General features: G+C 32.1%; 2 protein-coding genes across 4 annotated transcripts; both read right to left on the bottom strand.

Moving 5' to 3' along the window:
- Positions 1-3901: 3901 nt before the first annotated feature.
- On the bottom strand, positions 3902-9265 carry LOC132733205 (uncharacterized). Of its 2 annotated transcripts, none has more exons than XM_060719806.1 (5): positions 8974-9265; positions 6369-6520; positions 5679-5756; positions 5326-5424; positions 3902-4047 (listed from the first exon to the last, which is right to left on the bottom strand). In XM_060719806.1, exons 2-5 carry the CDS (start codon positions 6505-6507, stop codon positions 3950-3952), a joined length of 414 nt encoding a protein of 137 aa, XP_060575789.1. In that variant the 5' UTR covers positions 6508-6520; positions 8974-9265; the 3' UTR covers positions 3902-3949. The 2 variants fall into 2 exon arrangements, with proteins under 2 accessions (XP_060575789.1, XP_060575790.1); XM_060719807.1 differs by lacking the exon at positions 8974-9265 and adding an exon at positions 7076-7652.
- A 6994-nt stretch (positions 9266-16259) lies between these two features.
- On the bottom strand, positions 16260-25770 carry LOC132733204 (steroid 17-alpha-hydroxylase/17,20 lyase-like). 2 transcript variants are annotated; one of them, XM_060719803.1, is made up of 11 exons: positions 25623-25770; positions 24854-25028; positions 23766-23843; positions 23018-23116; positions 21642-21735; positions 20773-20928; positions 19988-20202; positions 19178-19306; positions 18379-18483; positions 17597-17731; positions 16260-17155 (listed from the first exon to the last, which is right to left on the bottom strand). In XM_060719803.1, exons 2-11 carry the CDS (start codon positions 25002-25004, stop codon positions 16809-16811), a joined length of 1509 nt encoding a protein of 502 aa, XP_060575786.1. In that variant the 5' UTR covers positions 25005-25028; positions 25623-25770; the 3' UTR covers positions 16260-16808. The 2 variants fall into 2 exon arrangements, with proteins under 2 accessions (XP_060575786.1, XP_060575787.1); XM_060719804.1 differs by having other exon boundaries at positions 24854-25065; positions 25623-25732.
- Positions 25771-25830: the final 60 nt, after the last annotated feature.

Genomic DNA, 25830 nt, shown 5'->3' with positions numbered 1-25830 from the left:
TATATAAATCTAGACAAAGACAATGATACTTAGATCTTTAAACTATATTCTAAGTTTAAATCTTTACAAAGAATAAAAATTAATCAGCGTTTTATGTAAACTTAAGAATTACCGCTGATTCTCGAATGATCAAAATACAAATGCTAAGTTTTTAAATGCGAAACATTTACTTTTATTATTTAAGAAATTTAATAAACCTTTTTTTAAGAAATAAACTTTAAACTAAATTTACCAAAGTATGTAGTTCTGAATTTAGTATTACTTGAACGATAAAATGTACGGAAACTGAATAGATTTCTTGTTTGGTAGTTGCGGAGTGAAGATCCCACAGTAAAACAACGCTTAAATACCAAGAATTTCCCACAGTACCAACACTGTAGGAACTTGTGGGAAAAATACTCGAAAGGAGTTTTTATCGGATCCCACACCTCCCACACTAAAAGTTATTTCAATAAACAACATAAAAATAATATTAAACATGCGTAATAAATAATCGTAGAACATTTATAATAATGCAAACTTTGTTTAAGTAACATAATAAGGTAGCGGGGTACGTGTGGTGCGAAAAACTTATTGGCTATAAAAATTATAAAATCCTACAAATCCTTACGGACATCAGATTGTAAAACAACAACAAGGTTAGCTTTTAAAAAAGCTAGTAGCGACTCGCTTCGTAATTTTTTTCAAGGGGTGTGTTTAAATGTAAAAATGACAGTTCTGTTAGCTGAAGAGACTTCAGCGAACATCAAAATAAAAGTGAAGTCAACACTGGCCCGGTGCCCGATGGCCAGTGTATATAAGTTCAGGCCAGTGTAAATTTAAGAAAATTTTGTTAATTATTTAGTAGAATAAATTCAAAACTGGAATTCGGGCCAGTAAATTCAAAATCTTAAACTCATTGACTGAAAGTGACATATAAAGTTCTCTCAGTTTAACCAAGATGAGTATGAGTATATATGAAGGTGCATGTAAACAGATAGAATGAAGAACCTATGTCTATGCACATTTATTATATGGCCTGTTGACCTTGACCACAAAATGTTAGATAGGTAGATTTCATAAAGATGTCTCTTTATACAAAATTTAGTTGTAATACATGTATGTTATTTAGTATTGGAATGAGAGGCACAAGTCCTAAAGTAAACACAAGTTGTCAATCAATTCAGCCAGAAAAGCCGGGATCCTATTAAAAAATATAGGGATCCCGGAAATTGACCAGTCTAAGAAGATGTTTTTCAGATAAGCCGGGATCCTATTAAAACATATAGGGATCCCGGGAATTGACCAGTTCAAGAATATAGTTTTCAGAAAAGCCGGGATCGTATTAAAATGTAAATAGATCTCACGGATTGGCCAGTTCAAGTATATAGTTTTCAGAAAAGCTGGGATCGTTTTAAAACATATAGGGATCCCGGGATTTGGCCAATTCAAGAAAATAGTCTTTGATTTTTCCAATCAATTAGGCATATAATTATAAGTATTGTGATTTCCGCATTTTAAGTTTGTTAATAAATAGCTCTAAATATATCTATATTCTAAGTTAACTTAATTTAACGTTCATTATATACAATAAAAAAAATTAACGTTTAATGGCCTTTCATTACGACAACAATCAACACAAATATAGTTCATTAGGTTTTTCCTCCATATCTTATACGATCCCGGATCCCGGGCGTCCCGGATCCCGGCTAGTAAATACATACACTAAATACCGGAAAGGATAAAATGACCGGAAAAAAATAAAAAATGCACAGAACCAGATGTACACTTATGTTAATTAACCAAACGAAAACTTACTACAGAGAAAACAGGTGAAATCGCTAAATCAGAAGTCAGTGTAAATATGATTTATTGAAAAGAATTCATAAAGACAAACATTTTAATCATCATTATATCTTTGCGCTCAAAACAATACTTGCTGATTTTTAAAAATGGCGTGAAAATTGAAGGTTTTTTGACGCTATGTAAGATAAAATTTGATTGGCTAAATAATTTTGGATCCTAGCCCTGATAGATAAATTTTGTAGAAAGCTGGAAGCCAAGCTTCGATTAAATTTTTGGATGGCTTCGGAGTTTTAGGTTGTTTCTCAGTAAAATCCTACCGTAATACCGGCTCGCCGTGGCGAGCCGGCAAAATGATGACGTCATAAATCAAATACAGTGATGACGTCACGAAAGCTAACATACAAGATGGCGGAAATTTTATTACTAGAGTGATAAACAAACATTGATAAAACATGAATACAATATCTCTGGAGTCATTTAACGGTAAAATACTTGATAAAAATGAAATAGAAGTTACAGTTAAACGTATTTGGATACTCAAATATTACAGTTTGATTCTTAAAGTAAGTATATATAACGTAAACAAAGGGTAATTAACGGTAAAAAAATGCTTATTTAGCGGTGCACCACAATATCAAGGTCATGGTCTGTTAAAGATCAAGAAATACACATTCATGTCTGCTGCGAAAAGGGGATTTAGCTGTACTTCAAACTGCCTTGTTTTAATTTTAATGTGGCCTCTATAATTGTTGATTGGTACACACATGTTCTCACTACCACATGTAGTTATAATTGTTTATTTATGTAAATAATATCCTGTCATGCGGATGTTTAGATTTGCTTAATTTTCATTGATTGTAATCTAGAAGTGTGCATGTAGTGCATCACGTAGTATAACACATTTAATAAATTGCGTTATTGATTGGCCTTTGCATCATGTTAATACAAATAAAAGGTCGATATCACCAGTTATTGCGCTTCGTATTTTATACACGTCTTAAACATCAAATTTTGTTTGTTGACACTGGATAGAACTGCTGGCGTATAGTAAACATATTAAAATTAATGATGTACTTGTGACATATGTCCTTGATTTTGCGTGTTCGATGTTTTATTTTTGTGTTTTGTTGTTGTTGTTTTTATTGTTTTGCCCAAGCGATAATGGAGAAAATGATTATAATCATATGAGCGGCCAAACCAGGACAGAAATGTACATAAATGAAATCGCGGTAAATAAACATATAATATGTTTATACAATGGCGTGAAATTATTCAATTTGGTTAATACTAGACAGGGTTTTATTCAATATATGCCGACAAATTAAGGCAACGATTCTGTATATTTGTATATAGATGGTCCCGATGTTGCTTTCATTTCATCAGAAATTGACCCAATAGATTTAAAGGTTTGAATAAAATGAAGACAGACGCAAGGACGCGCTGACAAATGATGGACGTGGAACATATTTTGATTACAAAAGTTCACCTTGAGTAGATCGTACTGTCCGCTAAAAGGGTGTATAACTTAGGCAATACTAACACAGTATGGAATAGACTCGTGCACTTATGTCTTTAATATGCAAATGAAGACTATAATTAGTTCGTGCATATCCACGTCAATCGAAAGTTTCTAAATACTGTAGTTATCTGGAACAAATGCTTAATTTTCAAATATAATACTGGTGTGCAAACAAACCTTTGCCGTAGATCTGCACAGTACACTAGGCCATTTGCCCACAAAAGATTAACGACGAATTTAGTATAGACTTTCTATGCAAAGTACCCTTATTTAATACGGAAATCCAACATTATATTTGGACTGCTACTTTTGGTGCTCTAATAACCAAAAGGCGGATTTTTCATGCAAATATAAATTGTAAGTCGGTTTCGTCATACAAATGCTAAATGAAATGTATTCTATGAAACTCGGATTGATTGTGTGTACACAGACATATGAACAATTTCGAGTCGACAACAAACAACCCCAGTTTTTAAACCAAATACACGTATAGCAATTACGGTTGTTATAAAATTTATAAAATGAAACTTTAAGAATAAGTATCGAATTAGGATTTTACGAAAATTTAAAACGATTAACGCTAAAATACCTATATAATATATGAACCCTTATTCTGTTTGAATTGTGAAGACAATGTTTGATAATTTACCGCAATGCCTTTGAAGCAATTGTTCTGTGAAGTTTCCATGTTGGTCCATAATCACTGAACGCAATATCTTTTCCACCATTCGTGAACAATTCAGCTTGTAATAAATTGATAACATATATGATAATAAAATATATAATATTCATTTTCTCTATGGAAATCAATAGTTGCCGTAAATCAACTGGTTATGAAGGTGAATTCAATGGTGACTTTAGTAGCAACCAGTTGTTAAGGAAAGTCAATGGTTGGTATGGAAGTAACTGGCTGCTATTGAAAGCCAATGAATGCTATGGAGGTCGCTGGTTCCGAAGGGAAATCAATGATTGCTATTGAATGGATTGGCCGTAAAGAAAAGTCAATGGCTGATGTGCCTTTTATAGAATACACAATACCAATTGTACTACAATTACAACATTTCCAACAATTTATGTAGCAATAGGCAATGCTTCCTGACAATTATTTTATAAACTTTAATCTGTGTTGGTGCAAAGGAAAGGATTATCTAGACATTTACAATACGAATACAAGCAAAACCAATGACTTCGGGACGTGACCAATGTCAATCAAGGACTATAATTACCGACTACAAGCAACTATTGCAATTTGGTAGCAGTCTACTAGACCATGTTCAACGTCAAATATGTAAGGTTACCTCTTTTTTGTGGGCACCGAGAAGGAAGTGTTTACAATTTTATATGTGTGTTTCAGGAATCCCAGGACCCTAGAAACATGCCGATTTAACTTAATAGAATTTCATTTGACAATGTAATGCAATGTAATGTTTGCCAAAGAGCTATGCTCTTACCTTAGTAGTTAAAGAGAAGAGTGATTTAAGTATTTACTGTGTACATGTAAGGAAAGCAATGACCTCTACAGACAGGCTGATTATTACTACGTTTATGTTCTGAATCACTTAATTGTAAATGGTGCATATTATTAAAAGAATCAATTTAAGTATTATTATAAGTAATATTATATGCAACCCGCAAGATTTTTTAAAATTAAAATTATGACGTCACATAAAGCAACACTCCTGCATTTGTATATATGTAGCAACATGGATTAAGGAAAGGAAGAATATTTACTAGCCATTTTCTTTTAGAAGATTGGTCAAACCCATATATGAAGATCAATATACCGATATCGAAAGTGTATAGCTAATCTTCAAATCAGCATTTGATAAGGTTGCCACGACAAATACTTTCTTCGAAAAGGGATTAAAACATCTTATAAAACAAGCAGCAAAGAGTAGAATAAATGGTTTCAATTGATCATGATACTATAAGCTGTTAAGAACAAAAAATGAAAGCAAACACTAGTTCTTTGAAATGATGAAAAGAATAACAAAGAAAAGGAAAACACTCAGTTTACTTACCAGAGGGAATCATCTTTCTTGAAGCAAAGTCTGTAGACTTCTTAACTAAAACTTCTAAAGCTGTATCTATGGTATTGACAAATACAAACGGCACTGGACCTGATAGTAGATTTAGATAGGATGTGTTTGAATTATTTACATATATTTGGCATGTACATAATGTATGATTATTATTCAAATATTGAAAGAAATAACGAAAAACGGTAATCAAATGTTACCGTAAACAAATTTCACCCTTCACAATGTATCTAAGGTTTTCCTTATTCATCCACTACAATAAAATACAAAATGGATTATTTGTTTAAATTAGGAAGTTAAAAACCGACTCATATTAATTGTCCTTACTTACTTACCTAATCTAATCGTGATAACTGGTCCATACTTCTTGGACCACTCAAATGCTTGTTCGTGCATTTTTCTAAATTTAACCTCTGAAAAGAACTGAATATATCATTTGACTGCTTTGTCAATATTGATTAAAATAATAACATGTAGATATATAACAGTAAATAGCATGTGACAATCGTAAATTCATACGACAATTATACCTTAGCCATTGTGACATTCTTTAAATGAGTTAAATATATAACAGAAATTGCTGAAGAAAGACCAACATAAACAATATAATATATGTCACGTGCAGATACAAAGGACTTGTCCAACGGTCAACAAATATGTTTGAATTTAAATGACATTGGCGCTAAACAAACACAGATTACTTAGTGAATAGTAATTATAATTGACATCTGTTGCAAGTGTCTTGAAATAAACTCAAGAGTTAAGTAACGGAAAAGCAGGTGAATATTAAGTATCGCTTTTGTTACTCTGCATTATACAATGTATACATACGGCGGACAACATCATTATATTGTATATAACGCTTTCAATTCATTTACAAAAGTACATTTGGGACGTCCATTGTTATAAGTGTTCTTTTTCAAATGACAAGCAGAACTAAGAAAGTGGACCAAATAAAAAAAAGTCAAATGAGTATACTTGATAAACAATTACATACTAAAACAATTTAAATAACATTTGCTTACGTAACAAGTTTCCAATGAGAGGCAAGGCTGGTGGACCAGGCGGATATTTGTACTTCCATTTCTGAATCAACCAATACACAACGAGACTAGTAACTATGACACCAAAACATGTTGTACCGAACGACACTGACAACAACATTTCGTGACGAATGCTGGTATAAATGATATAAAAATAAATTGATAGGGAGCGGTTAAAGATGTTGCACCTGTACATTTTCTTTCAGTATGAGACTTAAGCAAAATCTGCAATTGCCATATATTTGATGTTCATTGCTTCCGAGGGACCACCCTTTACATCTGTAGAAGTTATTTTCGTCATAAGACTTTTAAGAATCATAATAAATTATATGGTGTAAGTGACAGACACATGCATTTACTATGACTGTTAAAAAGGATTAACTCTCAAATGATGTACGTATCCTAAACGGATACTATGCAAACAACAAGATAGGACATAAATGACGGATCAGGAATGGGGCGAACAAAATTAAGACAGCATTAAACTAGCAAACCTGTTCTGAGTTTTTTGAGGTATAGAGCTATATCTTATTCGATTTTTTGTATTTAATTTATTAACAATAATAGAATACAATTATCAAAATATAATATCATCATAGAATGTCTCTGCTTTTAACACACGCGAACATTCTTCGTAGTTATTATTAAATGTTCCGTAACAAATCTTATATCATAAATTTGAGACTTACTATTGAAAACGCAGCAAAGTTAAATTGCATACCAGTGCATGTAAAGTGCGGTAACTGGAGTGTAGGTATTAGAGCATGCTCGACGATTTGTTCATTTTTTCTTTGCTTTATCTATTGCGATGACCCAGAAAGCGATAAAGATAGAAAAGTCAATTTCAGATCCTCGTTCATTGGAAGCTTTTTATCTGGGGTTTATGTTTTAATTCTAAGTTGGGTTTAAAAAGTTAATTCATCATTTATTCATATTTTTCATGCAGGTATTTCGGATGTTATTTAAACAAAGGTCTTGTAGCAAAAATATAGTTATTTCATACTATTTAGATATCATACGGCAGTTAAATGTACGTATTAAAAGTATGTATAAAATGTAATTTTAACAGAAATGTAACACTCCTACTTGTTTATGATAATATTAAAACAGTGGAAAATAGTATCTATATTTATATCTCTACAAAACATATTAAAATGCGGAATTAAAATTTCGCAGCTCAGTTTGATTTCACCTGTTCATGGATGGTACTGAGAAGTACAAACTTTGAATTTGGAAACATCGTTATAATATGGTTATTAAGCTATTATAAACCAAGAAAACGTCAAAAAAGTTATAAAGTATACTCTGAAATAAGTCAGTAAATATTTTTTTTATTTTAATGTTCACTTACATATAAGTAGGAGTTAGAAATACACGATAATAAAAAAAATACCTACTGATTAAATGGCAGATTTAATGTGTTTTAATAAACACATCTAAACCATGTATTGCAATTAATAGGAAATGTTACGAATGCCTGTCGGTGGTTCGAGTGTATTGTATATACACCGATATGATGCAAACAACCATTTTTAGAACACCAAGCCGCCTTACGGGTAACCAAATATCCGAGTAGCTTTACGGAAAGGACTAAACTGGTACAATTGGCCAAACATGATATGGTGTAATGGTTCAAACTTATAAAGATTTGGTGGCTAATATGTGCCATGTGGAATTTTCTCTGCGCGGGGCGCAAGGCGAAAACACAAAAATTCGACAAAGTAACGACGCACACTTTCGATCCGCGGGTAGTCAGGCGAAGGCAGGAGGACACAACAAAGTAGTGAAATTTTCTTTTTGTCTTATATTCTCCTTGCGCCATGCGAGGCGACAAAAAGGACAAAGTAGTAACTTTATTGTATTTTTGTGTTTTCATCTGGCGCCCCGCAAATTGAATGGAGAAAACACGAAATTAAGACAAAGTGGTAACTTTGAAGGATTGTCGAGTTTTCGCCTGGTGATTGAGTGGCAAACGTACTACAAAAAAGGGATTTCAACGTATTTACGTGTTTTCTCCTGGCGCCCTGTAGAGCCCAAAAATAAATAAATAGATGAATGAATAAAGCAACATAGCACAAATCAGCCACCATACGATACAATGCATTTCACACAACGGGACGACTAGTTTTTTTTCTGCAGGTATTTTTCTACAAAGTCATATAAATTAAATAACAGTAATCATTTATGACAATAAAAGTTTTAATATATCGTACATATTTGTCGACCTATTAGAATGAGTGTAATAAAAGTCTAACTATTCTTATCGAACTTGAAAACAAAAATAATAAAAACACATTGTCCCTGCAATTCTACGATAGGAGTTGAGGTAGTTACAAATGACTGACGCATAAATCTCAATGATTTCCTTTTAAAGCTTATTTAAATTTTTCAATAAATAATCATTTAACAAAGTACAACACGTGGTTTTGATGCATATTTTAATCGTTACAACTGATATAAAATATCTTGCTGATTATAACCATACTTAAATAAGGTATTTAAAAAAACAATGAGATCTTACTTTTTATCAGAATTAATTTAATTAATTAGAAATAATAATAGATACAAGTCATGTGTCTCCACTTACACAAAATTGTTTAAATCCGTTATAAAATTATACTATATACTCCTTTTACAAAAACACACCACATTGTGCACATCTTATCTTGTAAGTGAAACTATGTTCTCAAATATATAGCGCCAAGGTAAAATGCTTCATGAATGAATCTGATGTAATCATGTTTTCTTCAATCATGCATCTACAAATGTATCTATGCTGATGTAACGATGATACGAATATTTTTCATATATATTTTGTAAAGCAACTTATAAATAATGCAATGCAGTATATTATATGTAACTACAAGAAATAAAAAATATTCTATCATTTATATGTCGAGTCGATGTGCTGTCGCGCTCATGGTGATTTATTCGTGCACGGCGAATTATTTTCTCGGTTTAATGCAATACATTTACCCTATTTGAATTATACAGCTGTCGCCAGACAGCTTTCATATAGCAAGGTTTCAAATTTATCTTTTCATCTCCCGGTTTTAAAATTATAATTTTGATGAAAGGAGTCGGTTTTTGTAATTATATCAGATTTAACAACAAAATGTTTATTTCCCTAAAAACTTCCCAGAAAGATCCTAAATTCATAAACTAATTTGTAAAAAGATTACAACTTACGCATGAATAAACTTTAACATAAATTTCACCCTTTATTTAAATGTCATTTTCACGTATAAGCTATAATAAAGTGTTTGTTTTTTGCGTTTAGGTTTAAGCAATATATTCAATAGGTTTAATCTTGGATTTTGAACCTTACGGTCACGTGTCAAGCCCTGCTGAAATCATATGAGATAAGTTGTCCGTCTCCTGTGGAACAACTGGTAACCAATAAAAGCTGCTTAGGTGATTTAACTGCAAAAATAGGACAAAAATGTGGTTCAGATCGACGTGAACCCAATATTTGAAATGTTGAGCTAGATATAAACAGCAGCAAGCTCTCCTTTCGCCATTCTTTTGTCAAAATGAATGTTGAGCTAGGCGATTTACTTTTATAGATAATTCCAGATGTTAATCTAGCTTAAACTCTTTAGATATTAAGTAGTTTTTTAGCTTGATAAACAATTAAATAATCAATATATTCAATTCTTTTCACATGCTTGACACTGTCAAAGGTACACAATGGGCATTGTCTGAACAATGTGTGGTTTATCATGTAAAATTATATTCTTTTTTTTTCAGCAATGCCTTTGTATGGCTAACACGACAAAGTAAAAGGTGTTGCAGCTTAAGTAATATCTGGACATATATTCCAGACTCCATTTTCCATTTGTAGCGTTGCATCAAACTCGCAAAGATAAAATGAAGCATTGGCTTTGCAAACAATTCGCCGAGGTACAGAAATAAATATTACCAATAGCATCATCAATACTAACAACATTATCCAAATTTAGATCATATTCATCATCATAGTTACCCTCACAATACACAATTCTTTTACTCCCGTAATTTTTGCCATTATCATCACCATCGACAAAAGAAAAATAATAATTCTCATCATCTTTAACGTCATCATCATCTTAATAGAACCATAGTTTTTTATGTGAATTTCCGGTCGGATGGTCCAATACCGTTCACTTTTTTACGTTTGGAGAATGGTAGTGTACTGAGTAGCTGCTAAAGAGCATAGAGTTTTCACATTTATTACCGAAACCCTACGGAAAGTTCTAAATGTATTGGGACATTATATTTAATTATCATATTAAACATTTTTTTATCACCAATCAATGATGAATTAGTTAATCGCGTTATGGGTGGCAAAGGAAGCGACAAGAGTTGGACAGAGTCTTTTATTATATTAAACAGGATAATTGATATTCTATTCTTAACATTTAATAATTTTCTGATATTGGCTGTTTGTCAGTTACAATTTAAGCAGTCTTTTTTAACTATATTGTCAAATCAGCTCAACTTGAAAATAAAACATAGTTTCACTTAAATAAAAACAAATAAAAACACAATACACAAGGTAAATGTTAAGTGTCCAAGTAAAATTATTAGATACTGGGCAATTTCTCTTGAAACGGTTTAGAATTTTTTATCTGGAAATACGTAACTTTGAGTTTTTACTCCCAGTTAGTGTAATGGCCGGGAAGTAGTTTATTTCTAGGAATGTTTTCTTTTACATTAATAATGATAATATAACTTAAGGTATGACCATCCTAACGCGCACTATAAGGAACTGAAAATTTGACAACATAGGTCAGATATATATTATACCTTAAAGAACAGTACAATTCAAACAAACGTTACCGTTACGGTACGGAAATCGTGTTATGCGCACATTTCTGAATTTAATTTTGGAATCTTGGTTAGAAGGGCACTTTTTCAGAAATGACGAAACCTTTAAATAATCTACAATATCATCCTCCTAATGAAATAATAGTTCCCATTAAGTTTTGATATGAAACAAAATGTCTTCTTAATTTGTCTTGAAATGTCTGTCTTCTGTCTCTGCTAATCTGATGGGAAGTTACTATTGTTATTATATTTAGCATGATTTAACCAATAAATCCCTATATTTATTAAATAATTATTCTTAAACATTTTTTCTATCATTAAGGGACATGAGATACACAAAAATAATGTTAAAAGAATGCAAAATGAAAAAAAAAATGTTGGTACAGTAATTCTGGGATTTGAACCCACGGTCCTATACTAATGTATTTAAAGTTACATTTAATAAATTTCATAAAAAACTAAATAGCGACATTTCATTAATAAATTGGGTTTTATATCGACTCCAGGTATTATTTTAGTGTCCAAACAACCAAAATGAGTTTTATTAGCATAAAAATAGGTAACCTCATTGTGGCGAAATGGGAAGTACAATTTCTGTTTGCATGAGAAACTCCGCCTTCGGATCATCCGTACATCAGTATTAAATCAACACACATGACTATAAGTGGCAGTGTTAATTTAACGGTACATTTCCGCATTGTAACGGATGTCTTCATACAAATTTAATCTTTTTTCGAGATGATTACTTTTACTGAACCCCAGGTTTAGTGCACCTTGAAACTTAAACGGTTAAAGTGTGTTTGCACAAGAAAATATCACATTTGCTGTGTTCCGGATAGCAACTATAAAACTGTGACGTAGCGCATACACGAGCTCATTATAATCTTCATTTGCATGTTAAAATTCGTATACGAACTTTAGTGTTACCGTGGGGTTTCCCGTTGAAAATCCTAATTTATGAACAATATTTAATGAGATTTACAACAAAACTATTAAACAGGTTAATAAAACTGTAGAATGTTTGATTGTTAGATCGACGGCAAAATATTTTTACATATTTATTTAATGTAACTTTAACAGTACATGCAGTAGTTAGCCTATTTGAATACTCAGTGCAGAGGTAATGCATTAAGACGGTCTTACCTTAAATTACTAATTTATAGTTTATAACAATTTAAAGTGATGTTGTGTAAATATATTTGAAATAAGGGCATTCACAGGTGAACTTCGAAGATTTTCTTCATAGTTTGCAAATACTTCAGAGCTATTTACCTGTGTTTACCTGAGTCACGTTCTACTGACCAGGATTATAAACATTCAAAGTAAAGCGAGTTATCCAACCAGTCACGTTTATCCGTTTTGTTGTATACTACGCTACATAAATAAAATACATAATTATCCTTCCCAAGTTTCTGATAAAATCAAAAGGGAACTTTCGTCGACATCTTAAGAAAGGACCTTCAGAAAATTGGAAATATCATTTCGCACAACTTTAAAGATCAAATTAAAACAATCGTAAATGATTCTGTTGAGAGTATTGTCCAAAATAATCAACAACAGATGAACTTTTTTTCCTAGAAAAAGAATATAAAGATTTAGCTACAGATCTCGAGGCCAAACACTGTGAAGCTTACAAATGGATGAAATTCACATATCATACGCCTAGGGAGACCGTCGATTACTCCGATCAACGTAAAGCCTCGCGCCATCATTTTGAAGTTCACCTCTTACAGATCACGCGCAAAAAAGTAAACAAAAATCTAAACAACATGTGTCAAAATTTAAAGGTACTTCTATAAATGAAGATCACACACATACAAGAAGCGGGATATTTTTTAAAAGTTGAAGACTAGCTTGCGAACATCTTTTAACGAACACTTCTTGGACATCTGATGGTATCATTATGGTCAAATCCAAAAGGGATAAACTGTTTCGCTTACAGACCACATGTCAGCTCGAACACTTCGTGAGAGGAATAACAATATTCAAACGCAACTTTAGAAGTGCAGTTTAATTAAGGTAATTAAATCTATCGAAAGTATAATAGTCGCTACTTCAGCAGTATACTTACTGAAGCTACAAATATGTAAAACTATATAGAATGTATAGTCAATAATTAAAACTGGCCGTGTCGATTTCTCTATGATTTCAGTAAGTTAAATATGTAATCATTGAACTGAATACGATCACAAGTACCCTTGAATAAATGCATCTACGCCTTTTACATGTATTTTGTACTTGCATATTTATATCGGATAAACATTTTCATACACGACTGTAAGTAGTATCTGTCTAGTATGTAAAGGCATGTACGTCGAACATGTTTTATTGAATTGTGCACCCGACATTACACACAATAGTATGCATATCGACGGAATTGTATAGAAATAAATGATAAACAGATATAAACGTAAGCTACAAATGAAATTGGCTTAGTTTTATGTATCAATAAAAGTACTTCTAAGTTTGTCATGTTGTCATATATCAGAATTACTAAGTTTGATGATTAATATGAATATTTGTTCTCTCGTTTTGCGAAAATATTTATTTATTTTATATTTATTTGAAGTTACACTTTGTAAACTTGTCTCAGACTTAAATAACAAAAGGAAAACCTACAAAAAATAATATAAACTTAACTTAATAGTATAGAAATTACCTTACTTTTTCCAACATGTCTTGATATGATAAAAAAAACTTCGCATTTATAAAAAGGAACAGTATAAAGTGTGTATACACTTCACATAATCGAACAGCTGATTATTCTATTTAATATTTTACCATTGTTTTTGGATTGAGTGCGTGTATCATGTGTATCATTACGTATACTGTGTACTATTGCAAAAATGATTTATTTTTTATATATCATCACGCATCTCTTTTATTATTGCCAAATGTTTTTCTGTATCATTACGTGTCTCTTCGTTCTCTTACCAATGTGATGTCTCTGTTAAGGTCATTGTTTGAATGAGAGTAGTGCTCAATCTTGTAACCATAATATGTGTACAAATAATTTACTCTTCAAATGTAAGTTATCTGAAAATGTATTTTGCTAAAGAAACCACAACATTATAGTTTAAAACGATTTTAGCAATAATTATTTTTTTTGTAAAATTTGACAATGTTTAATATGAAAAAAGTCCTTTTATATTTATATTTAAGTGCTTTTATATTTTCTATTTCTATCATAATGTTCGCTCTAAGCTTTCTAAACTCTTTAATTTTTCTCACATTCAGTTTACTTGCCTTTTTGAAACTGAGCGTATGAAAGCCACGAAAACATTATACACTGTCAAATAACTTTATAGCGGCCGCCTACTTCCTCATATATACTCCAAGATATCAGCCACTCATTTTCTATCACGCTGCTGCCTTACTTGTACCACCTTCGACTTATTTGCAACCGTTCACTATATTTACTTTCACAGAAACATACTTTCTAAAACCCCTGCTTAGAGTCTTATTTCTTAACCTGTTGTTTACACTGTCTGGTGGTGTTTATCCAAATCCAGGTCCAGTTTCATCTAGCTACATCTCATCTTAACACATCAACAGTTGTGGTCTTAGCCTTATGCATTTAAATGTTCAAAGTCTTAGCCAAAATTAGACATTATTTGTAGATATTACTGAAATCGAGGCCCAACAATATGATATTTTTTATATTAACGGAAACCAGGTTTTACCTAATACTACAGACAAATAACTCAGAAATGCGAACTTTAGCCCCCCATATCGTTGTGAGAGAACTGCAGGAGTGGGTTGCGGTGTAGCAATGTATAATGGCATAAACGCTCTCTCCTTCGACAGGATCTCCATATTTACAAACTTGAGGCAGTTTGGGTTGAAATCCTCATTCACTCCAATCAGTTCCATGTCAGCGTTATGTATAGACCACCTGACTCAAACAATTACTTCTGGCAACTCCTGGAAGAAAGTGTTGACCGCGCTTTCTCTGTATAAACATATACCGCAATTGTTGCAGGTGATTTCAGTATCAATACTCAGATGTCATCCTCGGCTCATTGCGTCCTACAAGGCAGAACAACTAAGCAAATCTCAAACACACTTCACTGAACATTCCTCTTCCTTGATAGACCTCGATTTTGTTATTAACCATCAAAATGTTATTACTTATTCTGTAGCCGATCCATTTACTCCTGATCTCGCATTGTCCGGTTGTAGCAGTCTTTCAATTAAGAAAACTAAAGTAGAATAATAAAGATGTATTTGGCTTTATGGTAAGGGGATAACGACACTTTCCGAGATAAACTAAGATTATCAGATTTGGATTTTCTTATATCTTTGACAATGTAGATGAATCAGCAGACATTTTATCTAAATTGAATAACCTATTAGCATCTGAATCAATGTCTAACAAAGAAATCACCAAAAGATCTGGTGATACCCTTTGGATGAATAACAATATTCGTAAATTAATAACAAAACAAAACAACAAATTTCTCAAAAAGCCAAAAGTTCATTGGTTGAAATTTAGAGAAATTAATTAATAGATTAATGTCACTACACTAATACGAAAATCTAAATAAATGTTTCAAAATAGACTAATATATAAACTCAACACAAATAGTGTTAACCATAAAGAATGGTACAAATGTAGTAAGAAATTAACCTGAAATTCAATACTTTCATTTAGATACAATTATATCATCGCAACATCCAATCAAGAGAAGGTAAAATTTCTGTGCACAATCAAAGGGAGAATAAAAAGATTCTACAATATCCCCCTTTACTAAGATAAACCAATCGGTCCTATGAAACATCAACAATACGCAGCAGGATTTGCTCGACTCGTTATCTTGAATAGATCCCTCTGAAATATGTGGCCCAGACCTTGTAAGCCCTTATTTACTTAAAGAAGCTGTGCCTGTTTTAGCCAGTACACTCGCCGCCTATTTCTACAAAATTATTAAAATTAGACCTTTCCTACACCATGGAAGCTTGCTAATGTAACCCCAAGTTTAAAGAATCTGATCCAACAAGTCCCGAAAATTACCGCTCCATCTCGTTGTTGCACTGCATCGGAACACTGATGGAAAATGTGTCTATAAGTAGTTGTACAACTTTATTGTCACTAATAATTTGCATACATCTCACCAATCTGTTTATTATTAGGGGATAACCAATATTTTGTTGCCATCTCGCATAAAAAAGCAAAAACTGTAGCAATGTAAAATATAACAATGCAACAGTGCAATGGAACAAAGATATTACATGCAGAAAAGCGAACATGCGAAAAAAAACGAGAAAAAAAACATTAACACATTTAAGCTATGATATAGTGTTTTCTTTTGTTTGTGTAACGATAAACAGATGTTTTTCAGAATAAGATACATTTTGTCAATTTCTCAACAACAAATATTTTTTGAAACTGAGCCCTACAGTCACTTGACTCTTACTGCTTAAATCTTTTAAGAGAAGTTGTCCGTTTCTTACGGAACATTTGTAATTATCATTTATTTTTGTTTTTTACTAAATAAACAATTAATAAATATATTCAATTCTATACAATTGCAAAATATAATATTCTAGATACTATCAAAAGTACACAGTTATAGACAATATCTGAACAATTTGTCTTGGAACATGTAAGGATTATATTCTCCTTTCAGCAATGACTTTGTATGGCTTGCTTGACAAAGAAATAGATGTTCCAACTGGAGTTATATCTGGACATATTCCAGACTCCATTTTCCATTTATAGCGTTGCATCAAACTTGCAAATATTAAATGAAGCATGGGCTTTGCAACAAATTCGCCGAGACACACCCTTGTTCCCGCCGAAAATGGCAACCAACTTTTTGGCTTTGGCCCTAGTCTACCGTCTTCATCTAAATATCTCTCTGGAATAAACCTATCAACATCATCCCAGGCGTTTGGGTCGTTGTGAAGCGCCCAGTGATTGATGACTACGCATGTTCCTTTAGGAATTCTGTAGCCACCTGTAAAGTAAAAAGTGGAATCTTAATTTAACACAAACGCGATAATATTTTTTTTTGTTAATTTTCTTATATCATTTTCGAATATTCTTGGAATACATCATATCTATCTAAAAGATATCTATTTTCTTTACACATATTTAAGAATTTGTGAATTATCATTCTATCGGCTACGAATTCAAAGCAAGACAAAATGTTGGCTTATTATCAATGAATGAATTGTAATAAAGTATTACCATTTGATATTCAATCATAATATGACATACCAATGACATGATGTTTCAATTCCGTTAAATAGCTTAAAAAATATTTATTATCTTTCATGACAGAGATTTTATCCAATCAAAAAAATTAAAAAAAATGAGTGGAATAAATGGATGTTGTTCTACAGATTGTTTACATTATAACAAAGAGAAACCAAAATCTCATCAATTGTGTTCTTACAAATTTCCGAATCACAAGAGGATTCATGGAAAAGTCCGGTTGGACCAACGGTTGCTAGGCGCATACTTTCATGCATCACAGCTTCGGTGTAACCAAGATTTGGCCGATCTGCCACTCCCGGCAATCTGTCCCTTCCTACAAATAGTAACAAATGTGTCACATTTCCGTTAGTATCATTTTTCAAAGTTGTTTATTACTCTTTGTTTTAAGAAACACCCTGTCTTAACTATTCTAAAAGGTTCATGACAATATGTAAGTAACATTAGCTTTTGCATGTAGTTTGAACTGTCTCAACTCATTAAGGTAACTCCATAACCAACGTTTGTTTCAGATACGATGAGCATTTTTAAAGTCGGCAATTATCAAGCAACCTACAAATAATATGAAAAAACAAGATCATCAAGAAAGGGCTGATTTGAATAAAACTTAGTCTTGATCATTGCATGCATATGAGTTTTGAAAATGAAATGTGTATTTCAAAACGAAGCAAATTCGAATTTTCAGTTTTGGCAGCATATCCGCTTTGTACATATTCTACTTCTGCTTGAGTGTTCCCTCGTACGAGGACTGTAAAGGCTTCTTCCTAACTTAACTAGTGGAAAAGGACCTCAGGTTCCATCTTAAAATATTTCAGACACGAACGATCACATTATAATACCAAAAGAAATGTGAGTGAATTTATTTTATATATCTGCTCACTGACGTATGGACAGAAAAACTGGCTAACAGTACTTTCAGTGCTTTGATTATGACTTAGGAATGTTGTCACGTTTTGAGCTTACCGACGGCGTTATCTATCTCCTCTTGGACCTTTCTTTGAATATCTGGAAATGCGACCATGTGCAACAGAGCAAACTTGAGTGTAAATCGCGATGCATCTATGCCAGCTTAAACAACAAAATGATAAAAACAAAAAGAAGTTATTGAATATGAAACTCGCATATTTCAGCCAAGCTATATAGAGTATGAGTTTGGTGCAATTTTGTAAGTAGAATGTCAAATTTTAGCTTATTTACTCAGTGGAAACGAAAGGAAATAAGAAACAAAAATCCGAATCGAAAGCAACAAAATATCATGGAAAAGTACAGCCAAGACTCGATTTGATTGAGTCTGTACATGACGGATAATGAAAAAGTGCAACATCCCTCATGCCCCTAGTACCGGCTGGAGCGGTACTCAAATTTCAACACTTAAAATCGATCCCAAAGAACCAGAAAAAATAACTCTGAAGTGAAGTACCGGGTAACTTTTTACAGCTGCCCCACAGCACTTGGCACCTGCTACTGTAAAGTATAAAATCTGGATCCCTCGGAAACATTTATCATATATATGTGAATAACTTAAAGAATATATAATAAATTGCATTATGATAACTAACGGAATATGCCGTTCAAACTTTTTATGTACTAAGTTATTTACACCTGTGTTATGTTATTGTTCTACAAAAAATCTTCTGATACACAGAAAATTCGTTTGTGCCAACAGGATCGTTTATTGTAATGAAGAATCTCAGAATCCGTTTTAAAGGTTTTCTAAATTTAAAATGCCTGAAAATTAATGAAATCTTTAAAACAAACTCACCGAAAAATATATCAGCAAGCGTCTGAATTAGATGATCTTCATCAAGGGCACCGAGTGCTTGCTTTCCCTCCTCTTTTTCTGCCTCCATGCGAGCAAGTATCAAGTTGTCAGAAAAATGCCGCACGTCATCTGCCAAATTAATTGGAATTTTTAGGTTAAAACAAACACATTGCATGTCAATACAATGATATAATTATTTCAACTCTGAACTTTGTTCATTTTTTGTCAATCCGCCTAACAAGAACATCGAAACGTTAGGAAAATATACATGAGTCATAAGGCATGCTATTCGACAAGAGTTGGAGCTTTAATTGGTGAAATATATAATGCTGAAAATTCAAATTTCAAAATAAAGAACATAATATGTACGATACACTACGTTAAGAAATGATGGCAATGCAGACACCCAAATTCTACATATGACGCGACGTTATAAACGTGACGGTAACCTAGATGACGGAATCAAAACCAAGCCATATTCACCAAAAGTGTTATACATTCGGCCTTCCTCCAGATAAGCATTTCCCTATAAAGACTCTGCTGATAAAGAATATAGCTTGGCTTTGACACCAGGTTATGTACAATATGTTTGATGTTCTTATCAGGGCAAAAATATAATGCACTATTTGCATTTTTAAGACAACATATTTAAAGAATTAAAGAAACTACACACTCTCGACAGAAAGTAACCAAACAAAGCAATTAAAATATTGTCAAATAACCTTAGAAGAGATTCGACTATTTTACCTTTTCTCGAAATAAGTTGATATTTACTGAATGAAACGGATTTGTTATTCTATGGAAACCCACCTTTGTTAAACGTTGACTCTCTTTCCTTGTATTTTCTCCTAATGAAACCTTCTATTAGACAATCTTTTAATCTCTCCAATTCTTTGAATGACTTCGACTTGTACACATATCTTAGACCTGGTATAAAATCTTCAAGGGTGCCTGCGTTGAAGTTTTCAACCACTTCATCTTGCATTTTTAAAAGGTTATTCATTTCTTTATCGTTGAAATCATATCTAAAAAAAAAGATCAGCACGAATTGTTAAAATGAACGAATTCTAATATTTTAAAGATGATTTTGATAAATTCAGTTTCGAGAATCAGTGATGTTAATTCTATCAGATTTGCATTGCTTATATCTAATCTTTAACGTGACCTTTGTTAGCATTGATTTGTTCAGGGTAAAGATTTTCGTAGATATTTTAATTTTGATATTTTAGTGACGTGATTGTATATGAATTTTTAAGTTAAAGCTGGGTTATTCCAAAAAATGATTGTTATAGAATATTTTACGGCAAATTTTTAAGTGACATAAATATTAGCAATTCTATAACATTGAATAGTTTCTTAAAAAAATTGACAGTGGATTTTAAACATTGAATATTAAAGTTACACGAATAAGAGTACATGTATAACTGTTACATTGAATATTTCAGTGACTTGATTGTTTGTAAATCGTGACATGATTGTAAGTGGCTATTGAACATTGACTATTTTAGTGTAAATATTGAACACTTTAGTATTTTTAAGACTTTAAAACCGCCATTTTTATAATACTTTAAGGAACATTTTCAGGCTAAACTTACTTTCCACCAAAGCACATGCTCGTCAGAATGTTGGTAACAATAAAGTTGATGTACTGTCCGGGATCAAACTGACCAGAGATTTTATCGATTTCAACAAACGCAGCATTTACTGCGTCAAATAATCTATGTTCTAAAGCGTCCCCTTGCAAGTAATTTCTGTAAATTGAGAAATTCAAACATTTAAGTAGGTGTTTTAAATGTCAGCTTACCCAACTCCCCCGACAAACAAAAATAAATCGATCACTTTATCAATCTAATCAATCTAAAAGTTAAAGTATAAGAGTATAAGAATTTCAATAACATTATAGTAAGAGAATGAATATTTTATAGTAAATACAATCTGTATTATATTATTAAATATCATAAATCCACTGAGTCCAGACGCGAGTAATAACGGACGCATGTGAAGGTTGGGCTTCAAAGTTTGTTTACATTTCTCGGATAGATGGGCGTGTCCTTATTTATTAGATGCGTTGCTTATGGGATTGTTGCTTCGAAGGCAAAGAAATTGACATTTGATGAAATAAGAGGTAAGTTATTAAATTCTATGTCTCATACATTTAGCAGACAAGGAAGCCAAAAATAAAAATATGCCAACATATTAGACTACAGAATGTCATCACGTGGCACCCAGCCAGCAAGACAGTTTCACAAAACAGATTCTTCCCGTCATACGATATGTGCTTAATTATGAGCAGTGGTTAGAAAAAATAATTCGTAAACATTTGTTTTTAATATACAAATAAATACGATAATAAGTTCGTGAATATCCAATTGTAAGTTTCCTACAATAGTTGCTATCTGTAAGATGCCTATATAATGTGAACCCTTATTCTATAAGAATTGTGAAAAAATATGTGATAATTTACCGCAATGCCTTTGAAGCAATTTTTCTGTGAAGTTTCCATGTTGGTCCATAGTCACTTAAGGCAATATCTTTCCCACCATCCGTGAATAAATCAGCTTAAAATCAAAATTTTAAATATATGAATGTAAATATAACATATATAAATCTAAATATGTCCGCTATTTTAATCAGTTGTTACTATGTAAGTCACTTGCTACTATGGAAAACAATAGTTGTCGCGGAAGTCACTGGTCATGAAGGGAATCCAATGATTGCTATGGTATAAACAAGTCATTCAGGAATATTTGGTATGGTTGTAACAGGTTGCTATTGAAAGGCACTGATTGCTATCATGGAAGTCACTGGCTACGAAGGGAATTTAATGGTCGCTATGTAATAAACTAGCCGTTCAAAAAGATCAAGGGTTGCTGTACATTTTTAGAATACATAAAACGCTTGTGCTATAATTCGAACAAAATATGTCGCTGTCCACTAGAAAATGTTTCTTGCCAACTACCTTAAAAGATATGATCTGTGTTGGTGCAACGGAGGGAAGTTTAAGGCGTTCAAAATATGAATACAGGGAACTCCCATAATCCTCGGGACGGGCCCAATTTAGACCAGAGGGCTATAATTCGAGCAACAGTTGCAGTTGGGTAGCGGTCAACTAGAAGAAAGTGTTTCCTATATTTTAAGTGTTTTTTTAAAAAATCCAGGATTCTTGGAAACGTGCCAATTTTACGTCAGAGTTGTTATTTGAACAGTGGTTATGCCATAGATCTATGCTCTTGTAAAGTAGTTTAAGAGAAGAGGAATGTTCATAAATCTTCACTATATAATTCATGGAAAATTATAATCCTTCCAACAGGGCTAATTATGAGCACGTTAATGTACAGGTCAATTATTAATTTGACATATCACTAAACAAATCAATATGAACATCAGTATGAATATCAGTATGAACATGATAATATTATGCAAGTCGCAATTTAAGTAGTCGTTTTCCAATTACGACGTCACTGAAAACCATATAAGTAGTTGTTCTCAAATAATGACGTCACAGGAAAAAGTTTTCTTTCATTTGAATATAAGGAGCACTATGGATTAAAAAAAGGTAGGTATAATTTCTTAAGAAGATTGGTCAAATCTAAAAATGAAGTTCAAGATATCGATAATGTATAATCAGCATCCGATAAGGCTTCCCACAACGACAGCTTACTTTGGTTAAAAAGGCACAATTAATAAATGGATTAAAAACTTCTTAAAACAATTAGCAAAACGATAACTAAATAATATACATTGATCATACTGTTATGCTCTTATTTGTATAGACAGGAAAACTAGTCTTATGAAATGATGTAGGGAAATAAAGAAAAGGAAAACACTTAGTTTACTCACTAGACGGCATACTCTTTCTTGACGCAAAGTCTGTAGACTTCTTAACCAAAACCTCTAAAGCTGTATCTATGGTGTTGACAAATACTAACGGCATTGGACCTGATTTGTTAGGAAGTGTTTAAATTTTGTTATTAATACTTAATGGTGTAACAAACAGGTGGCATATATCGGCTTAAACAAACATCATCTCTTATATAAACGGAACATTTTATTTTTCAGTGCACTTAATCAATCTCCCAATTAATTTGCGACCAAGGTTTGCGAGTTTAAGACTGGATGACATTGGTGAATTATATTGCTAATCTGCAGAAAAAATGTTTGTCATCATCCTTTTTTTACTTACAAAAGTCCAATACATCTCAAGGACATAGATACAATATGAGTTCTGAGACAAAATTGTTTAAATGTATTTCTTATGTGTCATAGTTTGTGCATACATACCGGGTAATTATTATAAAGCACAAGAGCTACATTGGAAAATATATACCATTCGACGTGAAAAATATATTTGCGTGGAAAAGGTGTATGATTATTACTCAAATATTGAAATATATAACCTCAATGCTACCGCAAACAAATGGCACGTATGGTAGTATTCATTCAGTTTATGCAAGAAAATTGACAACCGACAATGATATGTCGATGACGCATACTTTATGCAGTATCTATCATTTTCAATTCATTACTAATTTCTACACACAAATTCATCTAGAATGATTGACTCATATTAATTGTCCACACTACTTACCTAATCTAATTGTGATAACCGGTCCATACTTCTTGGACCACTCAAATGCTTGTTCGTGCATTTTTTTAGCATCAACATCTGAAAAGCATGGTCTTATGATTTTATTTGTGCGATTTGTTTGATTTAATGTTTCAAGTTTCAAGAGTTTATTCAGCATAAACATACAATATGTTCATTGCCATACATATGATATAATGTGCATGTAATATGACAAGAAAACAAACAAACAAACAAACAACAAAAATAAAATACATTTGGTAACAATGAGAATAACCCAAACAAACACACACACATCCACAAAAAATATTTTTGAGAAAAGTGTAAAGAAATAGTAATTATTCAATATGTATTTAAACAGTCAGATTTATTGATTATAGGTATCTCGTTTACATGTAGCTAGGTATAAATACTTGAAACTTGAAACTTGTTTGATTTAATGAGAGTTATATAATATATTTACAGCACGGGCACATATACTATTGTATCAAAAAGTTTATAACTCGACGTCGTCATGTGTTGATGTATACACTGAAAAATCATTATTTAATTTATCAAAGATTTAATTTCACCTTCTTATGATAACTATCAGATAAAAAACGAAAGTAACTTCGAATAGAGCTCCTCGTCAAATTTTGTATAAATGCTTCAAATAGAGCTCCCCAATGTTCTTTATACGACGATAATTGTCCATATATGATGTGACAATGCGTTAATCAGGCAATAAATGCTTATGCTTTATATCTGAAATGCCACGTGGTATTGGCACATTTAAAACAGAACTGGTCTGTGTTAGAGCTGTCGGAGAAGCAAAATATGATCTTGTCAAATTAATTTCATATTATATTCCCAGTCGGGGAGTTCTTTAATTATTTCGTAAGTGGGTAATAATAAACCAGTTTAGTAACACGTTACTTTCATTGAATGCAAAAGGTGTGAGAAAGAATTGAAATATAGGAACCATTATTATACTTAAGAAAAGAGTTCTTTGTCACACTTTATGGTAACAAGAAACGAAACATGTGATGTAATGTTGGCCTCGGTGATTACAATGTTAAAGCAATGAGATTAGTAATGTAGAAGTTGCTTACGTAATAGGTTTCCGATGAGAGGCCACGCTGGTGGACCAGGCGGATATTTGTACTTCCATTTCTGAATCAACCAATACACAACGAGCCCCGTAACTGCGGCAACAAGACATGTTGTACCGATCGAACCTGTCAACAGCATTTCCAGAAGCATGCTGGTATATCAAAATATGTTATCCTGTCGATAGAGAAGACGTGTTTAAACCTTTACTCTGCTGGGACCGGAAATGATAAGCATATATCACAGAACCCTGCCCATCTGTAGAGTATGCTTTATACTGGTGTATGACCAACTTCATAATTCATTTTATCATTCCAAAAATTGATTATAATTTATTGACTATTACGAACAAAAATGAAGATTTATTATTATTTATTTATTTTATAATGAGCAATTATCATTAATTAATTTGAGTATTAATTAATTTGATTCTGCAGGCAAAGTTTAATTTCAAATAATTATATGCATGCATGGTATATAGGTGAATGAACGTCAATAATTCGACAATAATGACAAATAATAGAAATCTTCATCAACAAAAATAGAATTATTATATTTAAGATATCATATTAGAAGTAGACAACATCTTATAGATGAAATTAAATTAGATTGTCTGTCTTAAAAGAGAAAAGATTTTATTGATAACTTGTTAAATATCTTTTGATGTGACCAATAGGCTCTTAATTATAACTATAACTGTAAACAATCGCAATGATAATATCGAGAACAAAATAACTATTTATATTGTAATTAAAGCGTTTCAATACTCACTGTAATCTACAAATCCAAAACGTATGCAACAACAATGAACATAAAGGGATTTACCTCTCCGAAGGGGAAGTATTAAAATGGTTTGCAGAGAGATCGGGCATTTATATAGGTTGTCGAATGACACTTACTGACGTAACAATCGATTTTACTAGACTTCGTTACTTGAGGGTTCAGGAGCGTACATAGTTTATTTTTTAAACTGATAACG

The sequence above is a fragment of the Ruditapes philippinarum genome, unplaced genomic scaffold, assembly GCF_026571515.1.
Source record: "Ruditapes philippinarum isolate M1 unplaced genomic scaffold, ASM2657151v2 ctg3712_1_1_1_1, whole genome shotgun sequence".
NCBI lineage: Eukaryota > Metazoa > Mollusca > Bivalvia > Venerida > Veneridae > Ruditapes > Ruditapes philippinarum.
This window is presented reverse-complemented; position numbering and strand designations above follow the sequence as displayed.

Coding starts and splice junctions, on each gene's coding strand:
- LOC132733205 (XM_060719806.1), bottom strand. CDS start 6,507: ATGTTGTTGTCAGTGTCGTTCGGTACAACATGTTTTGGTGTCATAGTT. Junction 5,757..6,368: donor TCTCATTGGAAACTTGTTAC/GTAAGCAAATGT, acceptor AGTTCTTTTCAG/AGGTTAAATTTAGAAAAATG. Junction 4,048..5,325: donor AAGAAAGATGATTCCCTCTG/GTAAGTAAACTG, acceptor ATTTATTACAAG/CTGAATTGTTCACGAATGGT.
- LOC132733204 (XM_060719803.1), bottom strand. CDS start 25,004: ATGCTTCTGGAAATGCTGTTGACAGGTTCGATCGGTACAACATGTCTT. Junction 21,736..23,017: donor AAGAAAGAGTATGCCGTCTA/GTGAGTAAACTA, acceptor TTTGATTTTAAG/CTGATTTATTCACGGATGGT. Junction 20,929..21,641: donor ATTGCTTCAAAGGCATTGCG/GTAAATTATCAC, acceptor CTCAATTTACAG/AAATTACTTGCAAGGGGACG.